The 19,809-nt window shown below is 41.9% G+C and overlaps 1 protein-coding gene across 2 annotated transcripts in view; it reads right to left on the bottom strand.

Moving 5' to 3' along the window:
* Window positions 1-19,809, bottom strand: part of FBLN1 (fibulin 1) — a 119,328-nt gene that overhangs the window by 35,299 nt on the left and 64,220 nt on the right. The window contains exons 10-15 of one of the 2 annotated variants that reach the window (XM_044450842.1): window positions 15,211-15,339; window positions 13,726-13,851; window positions 12,877-12,996; window positions 11,694-11,825; window positions 10,660-10,783; window positions 6,526-6,932 (exon numbers count right to left, since the gene is read on the bottom strand). In XM_044450842.1, the coding sequence (XP_044306777.1) occupies window positions 6,578-6,932; window positions 10,660-10,783; window positions 11,694-11,825; window positions 12,877-12,996; window positions 13,726-13,851; window positions 15,211-15,339 (986 nt within the window). In that variant the 3' untranslated portion in view covers window positions 6,526-6,577. Of the gene's footprint in view, window positions 1-6,525; window positions 6,933-10,659; window positions 10,784-11,693; window positions 11,826-12,876; window positions 12,997-13,725; window positions 13,852-15,210; window positions 15,340-19,809 lie in introns of those variants that run through there. The other variant, XM_044450841.1, reaches the window with a different exon arrangement.

Genomic DNA, 19,809 nt, shown 5'->3' with positions numbered 1-19,809 from the left:
GGCTGGACTACTACTACTGCCATGCTTCATACCTGTGATAACCCAAATGGTCCAATGGACTGTGGAATCTATCAAGGTAACTACGATGCCAAAGATAAACCAGTATGGGGAAAGTGTAATGACTTGAAAGGTAGAAAATCATCCCCAGAACAGATTATGGTTGAGGAATTTTTAGGGAACAATTCAAGTTAGTAACTGTAAATGTTAATACAAGAAAAAGGGTGGAATGTGAGAAATGAAAAATTACTAAGTAGGAAGGTGAATATTAAAGCCAGGATGAAATAAAGGGCCTGAGGACAGAACTATGTAGAAAGTTGTACCAAAAATAATAGTGCTTCTTACATCAAAGCCCTGAAGAACACAGGTGAGGTGAGGTGGGGGGCAATGGCAAAATCATCACCTTTTGCGAAGGGAGCAGGAAATTGATTGCCTCTTACAACTGGCCGTAATGAGCTTGGAGGAAGGACTGTTTTCCTATCTCATTCTCCTACAAGATTTGGGAAATAAGTGGTCATCAAGCGAGACGATTACAAGGCCAAGATGACCTAGTGAACTCTTAGAAAGTAGTGTGCACGCTTAACAGGCTTATGAATAATAACTGACACACCTCTCATAGGTAATGGGCTTATTAGCATGAACATGGGATGTATGAGTGGGAGGGGGAACATATCAAGGAGTCGTATGATGTAGACGGGTGGAAAAGATTGTGAACTCTTAGTAACCCAGCCAATGGGAGAAAAGAGGCAGGGTCTGCGAACTGGGAAAAGGGAATAAAAAGCAATGTCTTGTGTGAAAACAGCGTGCTACTTGTGTGGTGGGCGCCCAGTTTTGCAAGAATGTATTAAACTATTACTGCTTGGTACTTTGCCTCCCATATCATCACTGCTTGGGATTTCATTCCATCCCTTACATTACACATGAACAAGATCTTTTAAAACTAAGTTTGAAAAAGAGGTGTTTCTAATTAATTTATTAATTTCTATACTGCCCAACAGCTAAAGCTCTTATTTACTAAGACTAGAAGTCCAAAACCTGGGTGACCGTCTTAAGAATGTGGGCCACTGAGAGATAGTACAGACAAGAAATAAAACACAAGCCTCCATGCACTGGTCATATCCAAATCAATAGACAAATTATGTAATTCTGAGCTGGGTTGTAGTGGTTGGCCTGAAAAATAAAACAGAAGGATGTCCAGGTTTCCACATCCTCTCTCATTCTTCCATAGCTGGCTCTGCCATGTTTGACTTTACCCATATTCCAAACTTCACATGGAGATTTTCTATAATTAATTTCACATTTGACACATATACTTTTTCTGCCCATTTGTTCATTCCCTATTTAAAAATAGTTAAAATAAAATAAAATAATTAAAATAAATTAAAATAACTAACTAAAAGTAAAATAATTAACATTATTTTATTCTGTTTCAGGTGGCAGAGTACGCACATTAAATCAAAATTCCACATGGATAGCACACAAAATAAGTAGCTCTAAAATAAGAGTTTTGCCTCATAATATAGATTTCTCTGGGTGGCTTAACATAAGTATGCATAATACAATTTAAATGCAAAGACAGAAAACTACATAAAAATAGCATAAATATCACAAGAGAAAACAGAGAGTTAAAACATATTTTAAAACGAAGAGGCCCAGGTTGCATTTAAAAGGCCCAGAGGAACAAAAATGTGGCCACAGGGTGTCAAGAAAGCCCTAAGGAGGGCTCTAGGCAAAGGTGCCAGTGAAGGCTACTCCCTAAATGAGAAGGCTCTTCTCCTGGCAGCCCAGCTGTCTCACCTCACTGAGATCAGAAGAAAAACAGTGCCCTGGGCTAGAAATGCTTTCAGTAGCAACCTGCCTATTTTTTCCTTATCTATAATCCTCCGTAAGATTTGCAGTTCCTGGTAATATCCCAAAATTAAGTCATGTTCTACTGATGCTTATTTAAAACAATGTTGAATGCAATTTGGAAAAGGAGCAAGCTTTATAGCAAATCACTGAAGATTTCTTTTAATTGTGAGCTCCCAAATAACTTGTAGAACTTTTGGGGTTGGGCTGGGGAGGGAGATATTAAAAGGCACTTTCAACTTTCCCTTGCTGAAGCTCACTGTGGCCAAGCACTCTTCTCAGCCTTTGGTGAGCACCAGCTTGTTCACTCCAAAGATCAGTTCTGCCTGGAGCATAGCCTCTGGAGATCTTAAGCTATGAGTGATTGCTATTTCAAGTCTGAAAAAGATGGTATGTGTAAGCACTGGCAGTTCATATTTCTGGGATTATGAGGTGCCACACAAGTATAGGTTATTTTATTTATTTATCTATTTATACTTTCATTTATATGCTGTCTATTACTGTATTTTCAAGGTGGCTTATTTGATAATCCTATAGGTATATATATACACCATAGACTCTTTAATGTGTGGTGAGAAGTAAAACCCATTTGCAGTGAACATACAAGGAGAAAGTAACTAAAGTGAGCAAGAAAATTAAGGCACTTTTTTTTCTCCTGGCCAAACTACATGGCCTCCTGCTCTGCGGGTACTCTAGCATGGGAGCCCCTGTTTTTTGCTCCCTGCCCCCAGTCTCACCTTGGCCATTGCCAGCAGGTTAGCAGTTGGGGCAAATAGAAATTGCAGAGGCCTTTCCAGCAAAAAGTTCCCTCTTCCTTAGCATATATTTCTCAGCACCTGGGAACTTTTGAGTAAGAGTAGTGTCTCTGAGGTATGCAGAGGAATGTAGACTGGTGCCCTTTGAGCTTTGGGAGCATTTCACAGAAACATCATCCTGGTTGCATGTAAGAAATAGAACTTAGCAGTGAAATCTAAATGGCTCTAACATAAGCATTCTGGGTATACATGTAATGTCTTGCCAGCCCAGTATGTAAACAATCCACACATTCACCAGCAATAAAACTAAAGTCCTTTAATACTAATTGTCTACAAGATTTACAGCTCTATAGATAAGCTTTCTAATAGCGGTCCTTGCTATACAGATACTAACCCCCTAATGGTTTCTCTTCCCAAGCCCACATGGGATCACTCTCCCAAGTCATGCCTTTCCTCCCTCCTACGTAATAAATCTTGCCGTTGTTGATATCTACGGAAAATCCTCCAGTTCTCAGCTTTCGAAAAATCCACAAGGCCTACTGTGTCTTCTGTTTCTGACTCAGGGAGATCAGCATCAGGGGGGGAAGAGGCAGTTTGCTCTGCCTCTTTCTGAATAGAACTCTCAGCTTCTTCTTTCTCATGACTCCCTGGCTCTAATAAAGGACCAGGCATTTGCTAAACGTGCTGGAAGTCAGAGGAAGACGCAGCAGCTGGCTCTGCTGACCCTACGCTGAGTTGTGAGGTCGATTCTTGGACACTGGTCATCAAGTGCAAGTCCTCCTCGTGAGTCACTGCTTCTGTCAGAGCTTCATGCACGACAATACATACAGGATGTACTGAAATTAATGAAAGCTTAATTTTTTATTCCTAGGAATAAAAACTGCTAATTAAAAATGACATCTTTGGTCTGCTTGAAATTTTCTTACTATATAATTCTGATTTCCATAGAATTTAGATTTGTAAAATAGGCTAAAGTTTTCATAGACCTGATTACAAAGTGCACAATTTATAGGCAAGAATGAGACAAGAATGAAAGCAGTCCCTTTTTAGGGAGTTGTCAAGTACTTGCCCTCTTTACAAAAAGATTTGCTTAACAAAATGACATGCAGACACTAGAATTATATATGGGTGTGTGCACATTCACTATAAACCAGTCCTAAAATATGAGAACAGTTGGATTAGCCAGAAAAAAAATACCATTGAATGCCCACTTGAAGCACTGGTCAGATGAATTGCTTCATTTGATGGCACCTCTCCAAATGTGCAAGTGAGGAGGCAGAGGGGCTCACTCCTTTTCCTGAGACCTTCCACAGAGCAAGGACGAAGACAACAGGGCGAGGCTGGGAATCTGTGTGGGGAGAGCAACTCACAAGAAGGCAACGACCAGGAGACGCGAGGGTGCACAGCTGTATGGGATTGCGGGCCGAGGCAGGAACAGCTGGGTTGGGTGGAGTGGTGGGTGAGAAGGGGGTATAAAGAGGAAACAGAGGAAGGGAATGGGGAGGAAGAGAGAGAGAGAGGGAGACAGAAGAGAGGAAAGAAAGCCGAAACGTGCGTGTGGTTTGGGAAGAGCTGCCATGGCTGCTGCTGGCAGGCCGGCAGGCCTGTAGGTGCAAATGGAAAGGGGAGACTGTGGAGCCTTACTGCCTGGACGACTCCGTTCATTGCCATAGAGACAGGAAGGAAGGGAGCTGGAGCAGGCAAGGGCCAAGGCGCTGCAGGAAGCGAACTGGTGAAAGTGTAACCGGAGAAGAAAGGCCCAGTGAGTGCACTGTCTTTCTTGTGTTGCTCTTCATGGAAAAACAAGAAAGCAAAGCAGTGTATGAGTTTTGGGTGGCTTGTCAACCACCCACAGTAACCCACCTTTCACTGGCCTAGCACATAGGCAGCTATGGAGCCCCACCTACCATGCCCTAAACATTCAGAATTTCCATGCTTATAATGAGAAGCCTTCCAGGTAAATGTAACCATGGTGGCTTCTTGCTATGTGTAATCCAAGTCTCTATGGCTTGTTGAGTTATTCATGGTGACTTGACTTGGTGTGATGTAAAACTCATTGACTTTGGTGCAGCTTGTTGGAAGAGGCACCTGAAGTCCTCAGTGAGACCAGCAACCCCTGCCCCCCACCCCACACCTTTCCTTGCAATCTCACAAGTGTTACCACCATCTTCTCTCATCCCTTGTCCGTGCCTTTCAGCCCTTGCTCATATCCATCAAGATGTTACACCAGGGAGCAGAACTACACCAGAGAGTTTCCCAAACACATGCATATTTTTGTTTAAGCCTTGCAAAAATGCACAGGTACAACAGTCTGCCAGTATAAAATTTGTGTAATTTCTCGATCAACTTTCCAGTCATGAAGCTTGCAAATTTTTAGTGATCTGCATCACTGCTCTATATCCCACATGTATGACAAATAACAATACAGGCCAGTGGAAAGGAGCAATAATTAGGAAGTAGAAGCCAAAAGTGGCCAATGGCTGCATGAGAAGTTGCTTTGGAAGTGAATGTGTTTACCAGAGGAGTATGTGAAGCAGCCTCACTAGCAAGGGAAGTGCTGAAATGGAACATGAAACTAATAAGGATGTTGACGAGAGAGAGAGACTGATATACTGGGCTAAATATCAGACAAGAGGCCTTGAGTTCTTGCACAAGATTCCACAAATGAAATTCAAAAATGGTTATGAATATGGTAATGGGTTCACAAATGCTCAGGAAATAAATTGATTCCCTTCACTGAGCTTATGTGGTAGAGGAGGCAGTTTCACTCAGGAGATGGCAACCCAGTGGAGCAACTGCAGCTGACACAGGAACTGAAGGAGCTCGTGAAAGTACCAAGAGGAGGAAACAGGCCATGGAAAGCCAAGGTGCACCTGATCAGCTGCTGGGTTAGCAAGTGATCGACCAATTCCTGGAGGGTTGTTCTCAGGATCTGACACCTACAGGTAAGGCTCAGTGAGACATCTGAACTTGCCCTACATCTAGGTGCTGAGGTGATTAAATACTCTAAGTAAGGGGATGGTTGAAGAGTCCTTTGCCTATGGCAGGGGTCGGCAACCTTTAACACTCAAAGAGCCATTTGGACCCATTTCCCACACAAAAGAAAACACTGGGAGCCACAAAACCCTTTTGACATCTAAAATGAAGATAACACTGCATATATCGTTTTTTACCTTATTGCTATGTATATCTTCATTATGATTTAGCTGCAGCTCTTGTTCAGTCACTAAAAACTGTTATTTTTAATCTTACATTATAAACTAGCAAGACTCCTTTCATATGCTTTGAATAGAACAGCTTCCTGAAGAGTCAAAGTCAGTGCTAAAGGGCTGCATGCATTAAACAGCAAACCCCATACGTTTGTCAGCAGTAAATCTAACCAAGTATCATTAAACGTTTGGTTTTCTTCAGAAACTTTTCTTCGATTTATCCAAGCGCTGTGCTGGCCGCACCACTGTGCCAGCATGGGCCTTGGATCGGCGGCGGCTGTGATGCGAGCGACGGAGCCGCAGCAGAGGCATTCAAGAGCCACATGCGGCTCCAGAGCCGCGGGTTGCTGACCCCTGGCCTATGGTTTAAACAGAATAATTGAGGAGACATTTCCTAAGTATCTTTGTCATTAGGGGAAGAACTGCAAGGGCCTTCCTAACTGCCTTCCAGGAGCTCTGCTGCAAGACAGATAGGAGGGCCTCAGAATCTGGGTTTACACCCTCATTCCACCTCAGATCATTTGTTGCCTATCCTGGTCTTAAAGTCTTGGGCATTCCCCATCAAAAATTGGCCTCTTTCCACTAACCAGAGCTTATCTATGAGAAAAAAGAGGTAAGGAAGAATGTTAAAAAATGTTATAGTTAAATAAAATGCAAATGCAGCATGCAGGGAGTGATTTACCATTCAAACTTTATTGTAAAAAATGGTAAAAAGGAAGCCATTGCCAAGGAGGAGATAAACAGTGATGGATGTCAGCATGCGAGTGATCAGAGTTGTGCAGAGACAAAGACAAACAGCTTGGCTATGAAGGTGCTGACAGTTTCGTGGCGGAAGAGTTGCATCTGAATCGTCAGGAGGTGGTCTCTGGGCTCAGGGCTCAGCTTCCGCATGGACACTACACCACTGTGGCTGTTCACCATTTTGATAGCGAAAATACCCTCCTCATTCCCGCTGATGATGGAGAGCTGAATTTTATCCCCAGCAACAGAACTGGTAGGGCCCATACGAAAAATATCAATGGGAACTTGAATGTTGGTAGGAAAAGAGAGGTGATAAGAACTTATTCTCAAGGGCAGCCTCTGGCATTCCTTATTTTCGTGACAAGCCAAGCGTTCACAACGACTGCAAGGAAAGTGGGAAGACAAGAAAAGGCAGGGGGATTAGCAATCACTCTACAAGGAGAAGGAGAAAAGAAAGGGAAATGGAGAAGCCAAGGATATTTTGACATAATTTTCTCAAAGTAATTGCCCACATAACTAAGGATGGGACTGTGCTTTGTAGCCAATGATGATGCTTCTGGGATTTCCTTGCACCATATTTTAGGACAAAGATATGTCCTAAAATATAAAAAGATACAAGGAAATGCATTATATGTCCTTTTCCTTCATGTATGTTGTTGGGAAGAAAAGTGAAAAAAATGGAAAAGCCTGTTCTACTGATTCAGAAATATATTGTTGGAAGCTGATACACCTCTGGCTGGGAAATTAGAATTGTTTAAAAATCATCCCAGCCTTTATCTCATTGTTTGGTACCCTACAACATTCATCACTCACTTCATTGTGGGTTTACTAAAATGTGTGCTAATGATTCCATTCTGTAGGCATAAAAAGTAGCTTGTACATTTTGAAGATTTGGTTTTGAAAACCAAAGTTCAGCCATGGGTCATGCACTACACATGGCTAGATGCAATTAGCATCAAAATAACAACATACCATTCCTGGGCTCCACTGTGAGGTGTCCCAACTTCTTTGAGTAGGGGTAAGCAAAAAAGGACAGACCTTCCACTTATTACAGGACAGCCAGCAAACTGAAACCACTAGGGCAAGTCCAAATCCACAACTTTCTCCTGTGGATTGGCCTAGTACGCTTATTCTATTTGCTTATCTTTAGGTGTCACTGTGGAAGAAATCCAAGCGGCTGGAATAAGGGAGCTGGGTGGTGGTGGTGGGTAATTGCTGAACTAGTAGGGCAGGATAAGATTTCCTATAGCACTGGAGTTTTAAGGATCTCTTTCTATAACCCCTTCAGCACTCTGTAATTATATTAGCCACATAAACTTTTAAAATAAACATTATTACAAAAAACTACTTTTGGCCTTGATTTCTGATTACTTTAGGTTACTATTTGGGGATGGGTTCCTTTTTATCCTTTTCATCCATGATTATACTTGGCATAATTTCAAGCCACAGCACTTAAAGGTGATTATTACATGTTCAATATTGGAATATTTATAACGAACAAGACTCTGGCAAACTACAAATTCAAGGGTGAAAAAGAATGAAGATTTTACATTCACTCTCAGACATAATTATGAAGGCAACCACAAGCTTTGCATCATGTTGAATGTTCTGGAAGCATTTGCTATAAAGAAGGTCAGTGATGCTCTCCCACCCCCACCCCCACCCCCACCGAGGGTCGTCTTAACAGTATTATAGGCCCCGGGCAAAGCAGTGTACTGGGGCCCCTACGACAACTATAACTACTGTTAATTTTGGACGTTTTCCAATTTTCCAAGGGTTAACATACACAGATTAGTATGGGGCCCACGGGCAAGTGCCCATCAGGCCCATGCGTTAAGGTGGCCCTGCCCCCACTTGCTGCAAAAGAGCATCGCTCAGCTTGGCTTTATTCATACAAATAGGTAATTTCCATGATCATCTATTAATACCTATCTCGGCATCAAAACAGTGTCAGAAAGATTCTTAACCAGCCTTCTTTCACGAGGAGAAGGAATGGAATGTGTATGGAGTGGTACACCAAAGTGTCTTGGGCTGATTTCTGAGCATAATTTCATTTTGAGATCATGTAGCACTGTTGAAACTAAAGATGTATACCTGGAGGAAAGTCCGTTAGAAGCACCATGTATTTTGCATTTTGGGAGTTTTCTGAGGAAGAGAAGATTCTATACCTCTGCCTAAAAAGTTCCTGGGTTAAACTTGTAGTCCACTTTGTTCCCTTGCTTCTCTAGGCAGGCCATCTTGGTAGCTATGCAATTCCTTTCTATGGAAACCCATCTTATCTCCTCTGTCATAGCCTTCCAGAAGGTGGTAAAAAGCTTCCTTTTTGGGAAAGCATTTGCACTGTGAACTGCTGTGGGTTTTTGTTTTTGCTTGTTTGTTTTTTTTTAACTATCTTAACAGTTTTTAATGCTTTGTTATCTGGTAAAAGGTTGTTTTACATTGTTAGATTATGGTTTTATTCTTTTGTTAACCAACTTGAGTACTCCAGGAAAAAAAGGGAAACTATATTAAATATATACATAAAATATTAATTTTAGTGCTAACTCAAAAATGGGACCCATTTCACAAATATTTTTTCTTTGCACCTCACAATATTGTAAGGCAGTGCAAAGGAAAGCAAATAGGTATATTCTACTAGACCAAGCACCTTTCCTACACATCCCCCCCACATACACACACAGCTCTCCACTGAAGTATCTGGCAAGCATCAATGATTTAGTTCACTCTCTACATCTTCAATTAACTGGCAGTTCCTTGGGTGCCTTTTCAGTTTCAAATGCATTGCCTTCTTCCCCATAACAGTGATGATCATTTGGCCAATCATTTTGGGCTATGTAGTTATTTGTGTTTAGACAGGGAAAAGTCCTACAAATCCCAACCTTCCCCAGTCAGCCATGCACCCAAAGTCACTGAGGACAAATGAAGCTAATGTAGAGCAAAGGCAAATCCCTCGGTGCTCTTGCTATGTAGCCAAGTCTGGAAAGCAGGCCAGTTTGAAAATGAAGTGGGGAAAGGCACCATAACAGCAGCTGACTGGGATAGTGAGCAACAGCAGAGCAGCACAAATAACATAACATTTGAAAGAACTTCTTGAATATTTCAAGTTTCCCTAGCTCTCTAAATATCAGAAATATTCGCACCTCTCCAAATGTAATACACTGCTAATCAAATTAAAGCAGGGAAAATGAAAACAGATGGAAAGCAGTTTTTACTAATTGCTTCACAGATAAGATACATGTGAGCCAGGCCCCTAGCCTCAATGTCAATCTGGGCTGCAATGTTCAATATGTGCCACAATCCTGGCTGTGAGAGCCCTGGCTTCACAGCCCCATCACTGGCTCAGCTGCTGAACTGTTACGGGCCGTTTATAACCTACAGTGCACTCACACAGCTCTGATGCCTTTTCACTAAGGTGTGTGAGAAGGACTTCCCAACACACTGTGCCTGAAGCTCAGTTCTCATTCATTCTCTCATTGACAACCTGATATAGCCTTCACAACCTCTCAGATGTGTTGGAATGTGACTCCCAACAACTCCAGCCAGGACGGTCAGCTGTAATCCAAAAACATATGGAGGGTGTCAGGCCAAGGAAGCCAGACCTAATGTGAGTCATCCACTGCCCCTCAGCTCACCACAGAATTGCTGCTTCCATGAAGACTAAGGATCCCACACCTTCACTGCACCACGAATGAAAAGACCCACCTCCGACTAGGGGTGCACTCAGTGCAAAGCCAGTCCCAGAAGTGGTCCAGGATGACAAAAAATGAAGGACGTGTGTGTCACTTTCATTTTTTCCTTGCTTTAAGTTGCCTCAGCACCCATAATTTCTAATAGTAGCTCAGTACAACACACTGATCTTAAATATCAGGTTTATCTTAAATATGATTTTTTACTGTATGATTACAAAAAAATCATTTTGGCTGGTAGAAGAGATGAACAGCCATTTGCTCCAATGTATAACCTTGATTTAAGAAGCGTATCATTAACTCACAGAATGAATAAACTAACACAAGAGGGCACTATAGGTACATCAAAAGGTATGTAATGAGAACTAGGTTGGGTCCTTGTACCACCACCAACCACCAAAAAGAATAAAGAAATGTTCTTACGTATCTCCAGATTTGCGATAATTTTCTGGGCATTCCAAGGAAAGGCAGCGAAAGCCACCCTGAATATTAAAACAGGTCTCATTGTGTGAGCAGGTATGTGTTTCTGTAACACACTCATCAATATCTGGAAAATGGGGAAAGAATGGAACAGAAGTATGCTTACTGTGGGTGTACACATTTGGGGATGCCCTACTTCACAGTGCGGCAGCAAACCTGTGTCTGGGATTTCTACTGCTTGAGCATGGAGTTCATGCAAGTGGTTATTAGTTTATATATTTAAAAATATGAGGAGCAGGATATAAACAAATAACTAAATAAAATAACAAGCTTACTATGACTTAAACTTTACAGACTAGAACCCATGTCTTCAGAAGTGTGAAATAAAAATGCCAAATTTGTTAGCCTTTGTTAGCAAGAATCTTGAATTCAAGAAACAACTGGAAGGAGCATTTGTGGAATGTGGATACCTGAGAGTTTTGGTGCAGATGGATGAGGAGGTCAGACCATAAGTTGCCTTTACTGCACCAGGCTAATTTAAAGTGTGGTTTTGCCTTCACCCATATCTGCCTTCCTTCACTTTAATAATAGCAATATAGGTCCTTTGGCACTTGTCCTCATTTGAGGACAGTTATGTGGCCAAGTCTACAGTAGTCCCACACCTTGGCATGGTTCACCATGGAAGTTCTGCCAGGCCTCAGCTTTTAAGCAGGCTCTGAAAACCTACTTGTTCTGGCCTTCCCCTGACATGTGTGGATTTACTGTTGTTTTTATGAAACTATATCAGTCTATTTTGCTGCTGGAAGCCATCATTGAGAATGGAGCCCCTGCTGAAAACATGGCCTAGAAATATTTAAAATGTTTAAACCTGTTTCACATATTCTAAGTAGACAAAAGTATTACAGCTGCATTTCCCATATACATTTCACTTTTTATAAGAACTTTCAATAGTTCTATATTCCTGTTTTTCTAGAACATGAACACAGGCTCTTTAGGCCTAACATTGTCACATTTGTGCTGGTATATTTTAAACATACCTTGACAGTTCCTTGCGTTGGGGGCAAGTTTGTAACCAGAAGCAGGGCAAGTACACTGAAAACTCCCTGGGACATTAATGCATCGATAAGCACATATATGTCCTCCAGTTGGTAAAGCGCACTCGTCAATATCTGGAAAGTATATTGGGCAATTAGCAATATTGCCAAGACCCTTTCAGTACCCCAGAATGGGTAACTTATGAGTACAGGGAACATTTACCTAGTTCAAGGAGCCTCAGAAGATTTGGAAGGATTTTCATCCTCACCTGCAATCCCCTCCCACACCCCATGTGCCATGCACAACTATACCACAAGCTTGTTGTTTAGATTATCTGTTCTGTAGCCAATTATTTATCTTCACACAAAGGACAGAGGAAATGTAGTAGGTGAGGAAAACCATTCACTAGGAAAGGTGCAGTGAGTCTGTTGATGCATGCTTGGTTGGGTCAGCCTTGAATATGCCCTCCAGCGTCACTACCAGGAAATTCAAAATTTGGTACAATTTTGGTACATTTCTGAGGAGGAGTTGAAAGGTTTTCCTCCACCAAAATATCTCCAGGATTTTGGATGACCATAAAAGAACATCATTAAAGAACCAAGATAGTTTCAGGTGGCGTTCACATCTCTACAAACCACACAGTTCAGTCCAAATGATCATTATAACCATCTTTTATCTATGTTTTATCTATGTTGTAAGCTGCCCCGAGGCTTCGGCGAATGGGGCGGCATAAAAATGTTTTAATAAATAAATAAATAAAATCTTCCACTGCCCCAAAGCTTAAGTGACTTCCCATGCTCATTGAGGAAGCAGCTATATTTTACATATGTGCACACGCAAGATGATCAGCAACACAGAGAGACTGCTCTCTAATGGACAACACTGCAAGGGCTGGGCCTCAATGGGAAGACCATTCAGTGGTGGAGCACGTGCTTTACTTGCAGAGATTCCTGTGTTCAGTTGCTAAACATCTGAAGTAAATAACTGAGAAAGACTCTTCTGTCTGAACCCTTGGAAAGTCACTGCTTTCAGAAAGTATCAGCTACACGGCAGTCTAGAAATGAAATTGGTGGTGGTGGTGGTGGTGATTTGCACATTAAATGACCCTGGTCTAGATGGACCAGTGGCCTTAAATCAAAGTAAGGCAACTTCATGTGTGCAGTATGGATAGTGATGCTTACTCACCCTCACATGTGATCCCATCGATGTCGCTAAGCTGGTAGCCCCTCCGACAGTAGCACTGATAGGAACCATACACATTAGCGCACTCCTGGCTACAGGGATTACTTTCACATTCATTCAGGTCTGGAACCAACAAAAATGCATGAACTCAAAACAATGTTGTTGACCAGATTATGAGTGGCTGTATTCATTCTATTCCTATCACCCCATTCCTCCAAGAAGATCAAAGTGGCTTACCTTTTTCTCTCCTGCAACCCTCCCATCTGATTTTTACAAAAATTCTGTGAGGTACACTAGGGTGAGATAGGCTCCAGTCCTATCAGACAGGCCCCAGTCCAGGGCAGTATCCAACAGGATTCCAGAAACTCATGTAGGGCAACCACTTTTGCAATCAGTTGCAAAAAATGCATCTGCACAAATACAATGGTGCAGTATTTAATGGCATGGTGAAGCATTTACATCAGTTGTTTTTAACAGATGTTTTTAACATTTGAACTGAAATAATTTTAGCTGTTAAATTGTTTTTTTTTTAAATGCATATTGGGAAAAATGCTACATTTGAATGACTCAGTGGTCCATGTTTTTGTGAACTGTCTGAACTACCCTGCCACAGCTGCTGCAGCAGCATTAGCTTCTCTTGCACATAATTCAGAACCTGGTCCCACTTGCAAAATAACCCAACTGGATACTGTCCTTTAACTATTGTTCAATACTGGCTCTCCAAGTTAGTGGCCTTATGCATGCTTTATGCATGCTTCCCTGGATCTAAGTCCAATTAACTCAACAAAGCTTGCTTCTGAAGAGACATAGATAGTTGCAACAAGTCTGCACTTGTGACACAGAGCACTTTACCTTCACATGACCTCGCATCAGCTGAAAGTTTGAAACCTATTGTGCAGCTACAATAATAGGAGCCTGCAGTGTTTTCACATTTGTGAGCACACAGACGACCAGGGTATCGGCGACATTCATTAACATCTGTGGAGAGAAACAAGTCAGTATGAAAATGGCTGCTTATGTTATAGGGAAAGAGATACCACAGAATACCAGGGTTGGAAGGGGCCCATAAGGCCAGCAGGCCCAACCCCCTGCTCACTGAAGAACACCAGGTCAAAGCAACCCTGATGGATGGCTGTCCAGCTGCATCTTGAATAGTTTCAGTGGGAGAGCCCATGACTGCTCTGGGTAATTGGTTCTCTTGTCATGTTGCTCTGTCCAGAGTTCCAGCTCTAACAGCTGGAATTTGCATTCCTGTAACTTGAGCTCAAAATGATGATGATCAAGAAGGAATCCCATCCCTCCCCTCAGTGACAACCTTTCAAGTACTTGAAGAGTGCTATCCTATCTCCCCTCAGTCTTCTCTTCTTAAGGCTAAATATGCCAGGTCTTTCAGTCTCCCCTCATAGGATTTTGTTTCCAGTTCCCATATAATCTGTGTTCCCCTTCTCTGAACTTTTTCCAGTTTGTTGGCATCTTTCTTAAACTGTAGTGCTCAGAACTGGACACAGTACTCCAAATGAGGCCTAACCAGTGCTGAGTAGAGGGGAACTAGAACTTGGAAGAGATACTTCTATTGTGGAGTGCAGAAAGGCATTTGTCTCTTTTGTAGCTGCATCACCCTGTTGTCTCATATCCAGCTTGAGATCTACAACAAACCCTTCTCACTTGTTGTATTGTTGAGCCAAGTATCTGCATCAGGCACTTTTAAAAACATATTGCAAATGTCATTTACATGATTCAAGCAGCATTATCTTTGGACTGATCCTTGTATTCCAGCTGCAACCCATCTGCTGAAAAAGTACAATCCACAGTTTGGCCCCATACCTTTACTGAACTTTAGGGCACTTGGATCACGTCAGGCAGCCCACCCTCCAAGGCCAGTCAGAGAAAAAATGAGAGCCCCGCATGGCCAGAGCATCTTGTATTACTGAAGCAACACAAGTCCAAACTATAAGAGGATGAGCAGAGCTGGATCAGACCTCACAGAGGCAAGCTGTCAGTACTGGAGGTAAATGTGCAGCCACCACCGGGGCTGGCCATGGACAATCCTTTCTTCCACAGAACATGGCAGTTTTTCTGCAGAACAGCGCTATGGCTGAACAAAGAGACTGTTTCCTCAACATGCTTCCCCATTTTCAGGTAGATTATTTTGCAGGGGCACCAAGATGCATTTTTCAAAGATGCCTTTTTTAAGGGTTGAGCTGTACTGAGTGGCAATGGCTTTCTCCCCTTTTTGTTTTGAAAACAAGGAACTCCTCCCAAGAACGGTCACCTCCCCTGGGTACAGAAAGGTTGTAAGACTGTTTTATTCATGAGGAGTCAATGCACATCACTTACCAGAGCAAGTTCGTGAGATTGTATCGAAGTAGTAGCCAACTTGGCACTCACAACGGTAGCTGCCAGGAGAATTGATGCAAATGTGACCTTCCCCACAAGGCTGATTGGATGACAAACATTCGTCCACATCTTGGAGAAGGAAAAAGGTTAGAAAAACAAGTTGAGATGGAGACATAACATGAGAAGCAAAAACAACTGGCAGGTATTCTGTTCAACAGTGCAAAGTTAGGCTCCAGCCCAGGGAACTCAGTTAATGGCTTGGTTTGCATGTGCTTCAGATTTTTTTTCCCTGCGTTTTCCAGCTCATCTCACAGCTCTACATAAACATGATACCCCAAGAACATTTTTTGAAGAATCCCCCAATGCTTAGTGGGTAATTATGTGGTCTAGGGCTCTCTTAGTGGTGGCACCACAGTTACCAAATTCTTTGCTCAGAGATGGTTGCCTGGTCAGTTCTCCGTTTACAAGGTGGTATGTAAAAACAGGGTTTCTTCAGAGATATTGGGTTCTTGGAATGCAACTGGTTGCTGGGTAACTTTTAAATTTTGGAGCTGTTTATGACCTGTCTGCTTTTGATTATTGGAGCAAGATTTTTTGTTTACATTTTGATGGATTTACATCTATTTATAAAGGATTTCAATACCACCAAAGGCCCTCAAGGCAATTTCCAAAATCAACCTATAAATACTGAAACAATAACAAAATTAAAGTTATTTAAAAAAAAACAGAAGAAGTGGAGGTAAAACCTTCCATCCTAGTATTAGAAAGCATTAAAAGCCAAGTGTAATAAAAATGTTTTTGTTGCCAACCAAAAAGTCATGTGGGATGGGCTACTTTAAATTCCATTGGGAGGAAATTCCATAACTAGGATTTTATTCTGATTTTATTGTTAAGCATCTGGGAAGTGATTTCTGTTAAGACCTTGTGTAATAGGACTAAACCAAATTCCCAATGGGTTCTAGTTTCTGTGTTGAACCATGCATCACACTGAGCAATTTAATGAACTGCATGAACACTCTAAGCTTTCCTCTGCTTTTTGTCCATGTCCTGGACAGTAATGTTCAGACAGTTTTATGTAAAACCCGTCAAAAGGGTATTTAGAAAGTTTTCAGTAACCATTCACCCTCTGACCCATTCTACAGGGGTCAGTTCACGGAGGATCCTCATCCCTGGGAATAAGGCTCTATGCAATTCTGGGCTGGAATCTTATCAGCAAGGTACCATCACTGCAACTGGGCAATGAGCTTACCTTCTCTCTTCTCTGTGTGAGCCAACCCACTGCATGGCCTCATAGGGAGGGCTGGGACTAGAGGAAAGCTCTTATTAGTCACTTGGGTTGAGGGATGGTTTATAAAGTATATCCAAAAAGTGACTCTGAGGAAGATTTGGCCTTTGGTCAACCCCCACCCCCTCAAAAAACACTCTTTGGTCCTACAGCCCAGAAGCTCCATTATTGTACATTAGCTCAGGCATTGCACAATCTTAAAAAAATAGCCTTTGGGGTTTTTTGAGCATTTCCTTCCAGTATTCAGGATTAAAAAAGAAAACAAAATGCATTTTTAAGGAAACACTGAAATCACACAAAAAATTAAGATGCTTTTAGAAAATAATGGGAGAGAAAATGAGCATAACAGGCAGTTATGACTCAACTCTTGTCTATAAATACAATAAAAAAGAAGTCAAATTAGGAAAGTATGAATTTTACATCTTCTACAACTAAATAATTCTTCATGCAACACCTGTTTAACATGACATTTACTACCTGCTGTGGTAGTTTAAAATGCCAACACTGCCGTTTTTTGGATGTCAAATTAAGGGTGCCCTCAGCTTCCAGGCATTTCATGGGATATGTCCACTGTTTTAACAAGTCTAGTTTCTATTAAAAATATTTTAGCTATGTCAAGTATATTAAATTTTGTCTACCAATACTATATTATAATGCATTTTATTAATATATTGTAATTTTATTGTAATTTTATTATATATTTTATAATTGCATTTGTTTTATTAATTGCTGTGAACTACCCAGGGAAGTTCAGCCACTGGGCCATCCAGAAATGATAATACAGTAGTACCTTGGGTCACAAACGCCTTGGGTCATGAACAAAAATTTCATGAAAATTTTAACTTGGGCCACGAACTCCGCTTTGGGTGGTGACCAAGATTGGAGCCATCTCCACCCCTCCCCCTCAAGTGGGGAGATGGCCACGATCACAGTCACGTTCGTGCAGGAAACACATGTATGATCACGGCTGTGCTGTGCTGCGCCCGTCTTTCCTGCAGCAGCGCACCCGTGATCACGCACGTCTTCCCTGCACAAACACAACTGTGATCCTGACCATCTTCCCACTTCGGGGGGCTGGGGAAATGGCCACGATCGTCCTGGTTGAGGGTAGGGAGATGGCCGAGATTGTGCCCGTCTTTCCTGCAGGAGTGTGCCCATGCCTGGATTTCTTTGAGAAGCACCACCCCAACATAAATGTAATGAACAGTGTTGAATCTGACAAACGATAACGTGGTCTCTCATTTCCGGAAGGTTATGCAGCGCAGGAAAAAACAAGTGACTATAGACAGATTTTTCACCAAAATTGACCCTGCAGCTAAGAGACAAAGGGAGGAAACCCCTAAAAGAGATCTCGCCAATGTCCTTATGGAAGGGGACTCTCCCTCAAAACAATAATCTCCCCCCACACACCTAGGCTAGTGTTATCCACTGTATTGTACAGTACTTTGTTACTTCGTTGTTCTTTGTCACTTTGTTTCAAAATTTCTGATTAAAAAAGAATAGTTACAGAATGGATTAACCTTATTTACATTGAACCTTATGGGGAAATTTGACTTGGCTCGTGACCAAAAACTGCCTCACAACCACATTCAGAGGGGCCAGAACAGATTAACTTTATTTACATTGAATCTCATGGGGAAATTTGACTTGTGTCACAACCAATTTGGGTCACAACCAGAGTCGTGGAACTGATTAAGTTCATGAGCCAAGGTACCACTGTAGATAGATATAAATAAATAAATAAATAGATGATTGACAGAAGCTGTTTCCATAGGGGAAAAAATCGTGGCGTATAGCAGCTAATAAACGTGATGGACAACAGAATTGCCATGTTTGGAGGCACAATAACCACTGAGTACCACGTGAAGTGTTTTGTTCCCGCCCCCTTCTTTTTTCTTATTTTTTTAAATACAGAAAACCCCCCTATATACAACACATCACAGCAATAATAACATAACATAGCAAAAACACAATAATTAAAAAAGGTAAAAGTGACCCACCACCCAGGAGACCAATACTACCTCCACTTAAATCACATAACAATTAATAATATATAATATACTTGAATTATATCCATATCCCCTCCAGAAATTCATATAAACTTGATTAGGTTCACAACCTTTGCATTCTATCAGTACTACTTTTACAAAATCTTCTCAAATTTCATTATATTTATTTGCTTTCATTAACCCTTTTTAAATTTTTATTTCTGTCATCAGTTTATCATTAATTACCATATTCAATATTTCCTTATACCATTCATGCCTTTGCAAAACCCAATTCTGTTTCCAATATTTAACTATCACTAGCCTAACTACCATTATCAAACTTATCAAACAGATTCCCTCTGAGTCTCCTCTTCTCCAGGCTGAAGAGACCCAGTTCCCTCAGTCTTGCCTCATACGGCATCCCCTGCAAACCGGCCACCAACCCTGTGGCCCTACACTTCACTGACTCTAACCTGGCTATATCCTTTCTGTAATGAGGGGCCCAGAACTGAACACAATACTCCAGTTGTGGGCGCACCAGAGTCATATAGAGTGGTAGTAATACCTCTCTCGATCTAGAAGCCACACTTCTGGCTATGCAACCAAGGGTGACATTCGCCCTCTTAACCACTGCATCACACTGCTGACTCATGTTTAGCCTACAGTCAATCAGCACCCCAAGGTCCCTTTCACAAGTGCTACTCTCCAGCCACTTGCCCCTAACCTGTACTTATGTTGCCAATTGCAGCACCCCAAAACACCCCAAAAGTAATTGGCCAGAGAAAGGCCCCAAAAGTAGTTGGCCAGAGGAAGGCCACATAGTAAAAACACCACAGTTATACTGTCCCAGAAGGGAGGGCAGATAAGAACAAAATGAACTTTGTGTAACCCACAGCTAACACGCTAGCCTGACCTCAAATACAGTAATCAAAGGGACAGTGGAAACTGGTTCTGGCCGCCATGAAAGTTGCAAATGTGCAGGGAGTAAGAACATGGCAAGCCTGTGTGAATCTCGAGCAGATAAGAAATAGACATGGGAAATGTCTGGTCCTTGACAGAAGAAAGGACTCTTTCTCCAGCATGGGAGGGGGTGCATACATTGATGTATCAATGTATTAGATGTGTATTAGGTGACCTAATTGGTTACCTAGGGTATAAAATGCATGTACTGAGGTGCAACTTTGAGACACTGCTTTGGGCTGAATGTCCCCTTTTGTCTCCCTTTATTCTATAGTGCATTAGAATAAAGCTGGTTTTGGCTCCAAGTCTCATCTCAGGCTCCTTTTGCTCAGGTCTGGGGTCCACCCGGGTTTGCCCCAGCTGTTG

Source organism: Varanus komodoensis, unplaced genomic scaffold (genome assembly GCF_004798865.1).
Source record: "Varanus komodoensis strain SLA01 unplaced genomic scaffold, ASM479886v1 scaffold69, whole genome shotgun sequence".
Classification (NCBI taxonomy): domain Eukaryota; kingdom Metazoa; phylum Chordata; class Lepidosauria; order Squamata; family Varanidae; genus Varanus; species Varanus komodoensis.
The sequence above is the reverse complement of the archived record's forward strand: the minus strand, read 5'-3'. Positions and strand labels throughout refer to the sequence as shown.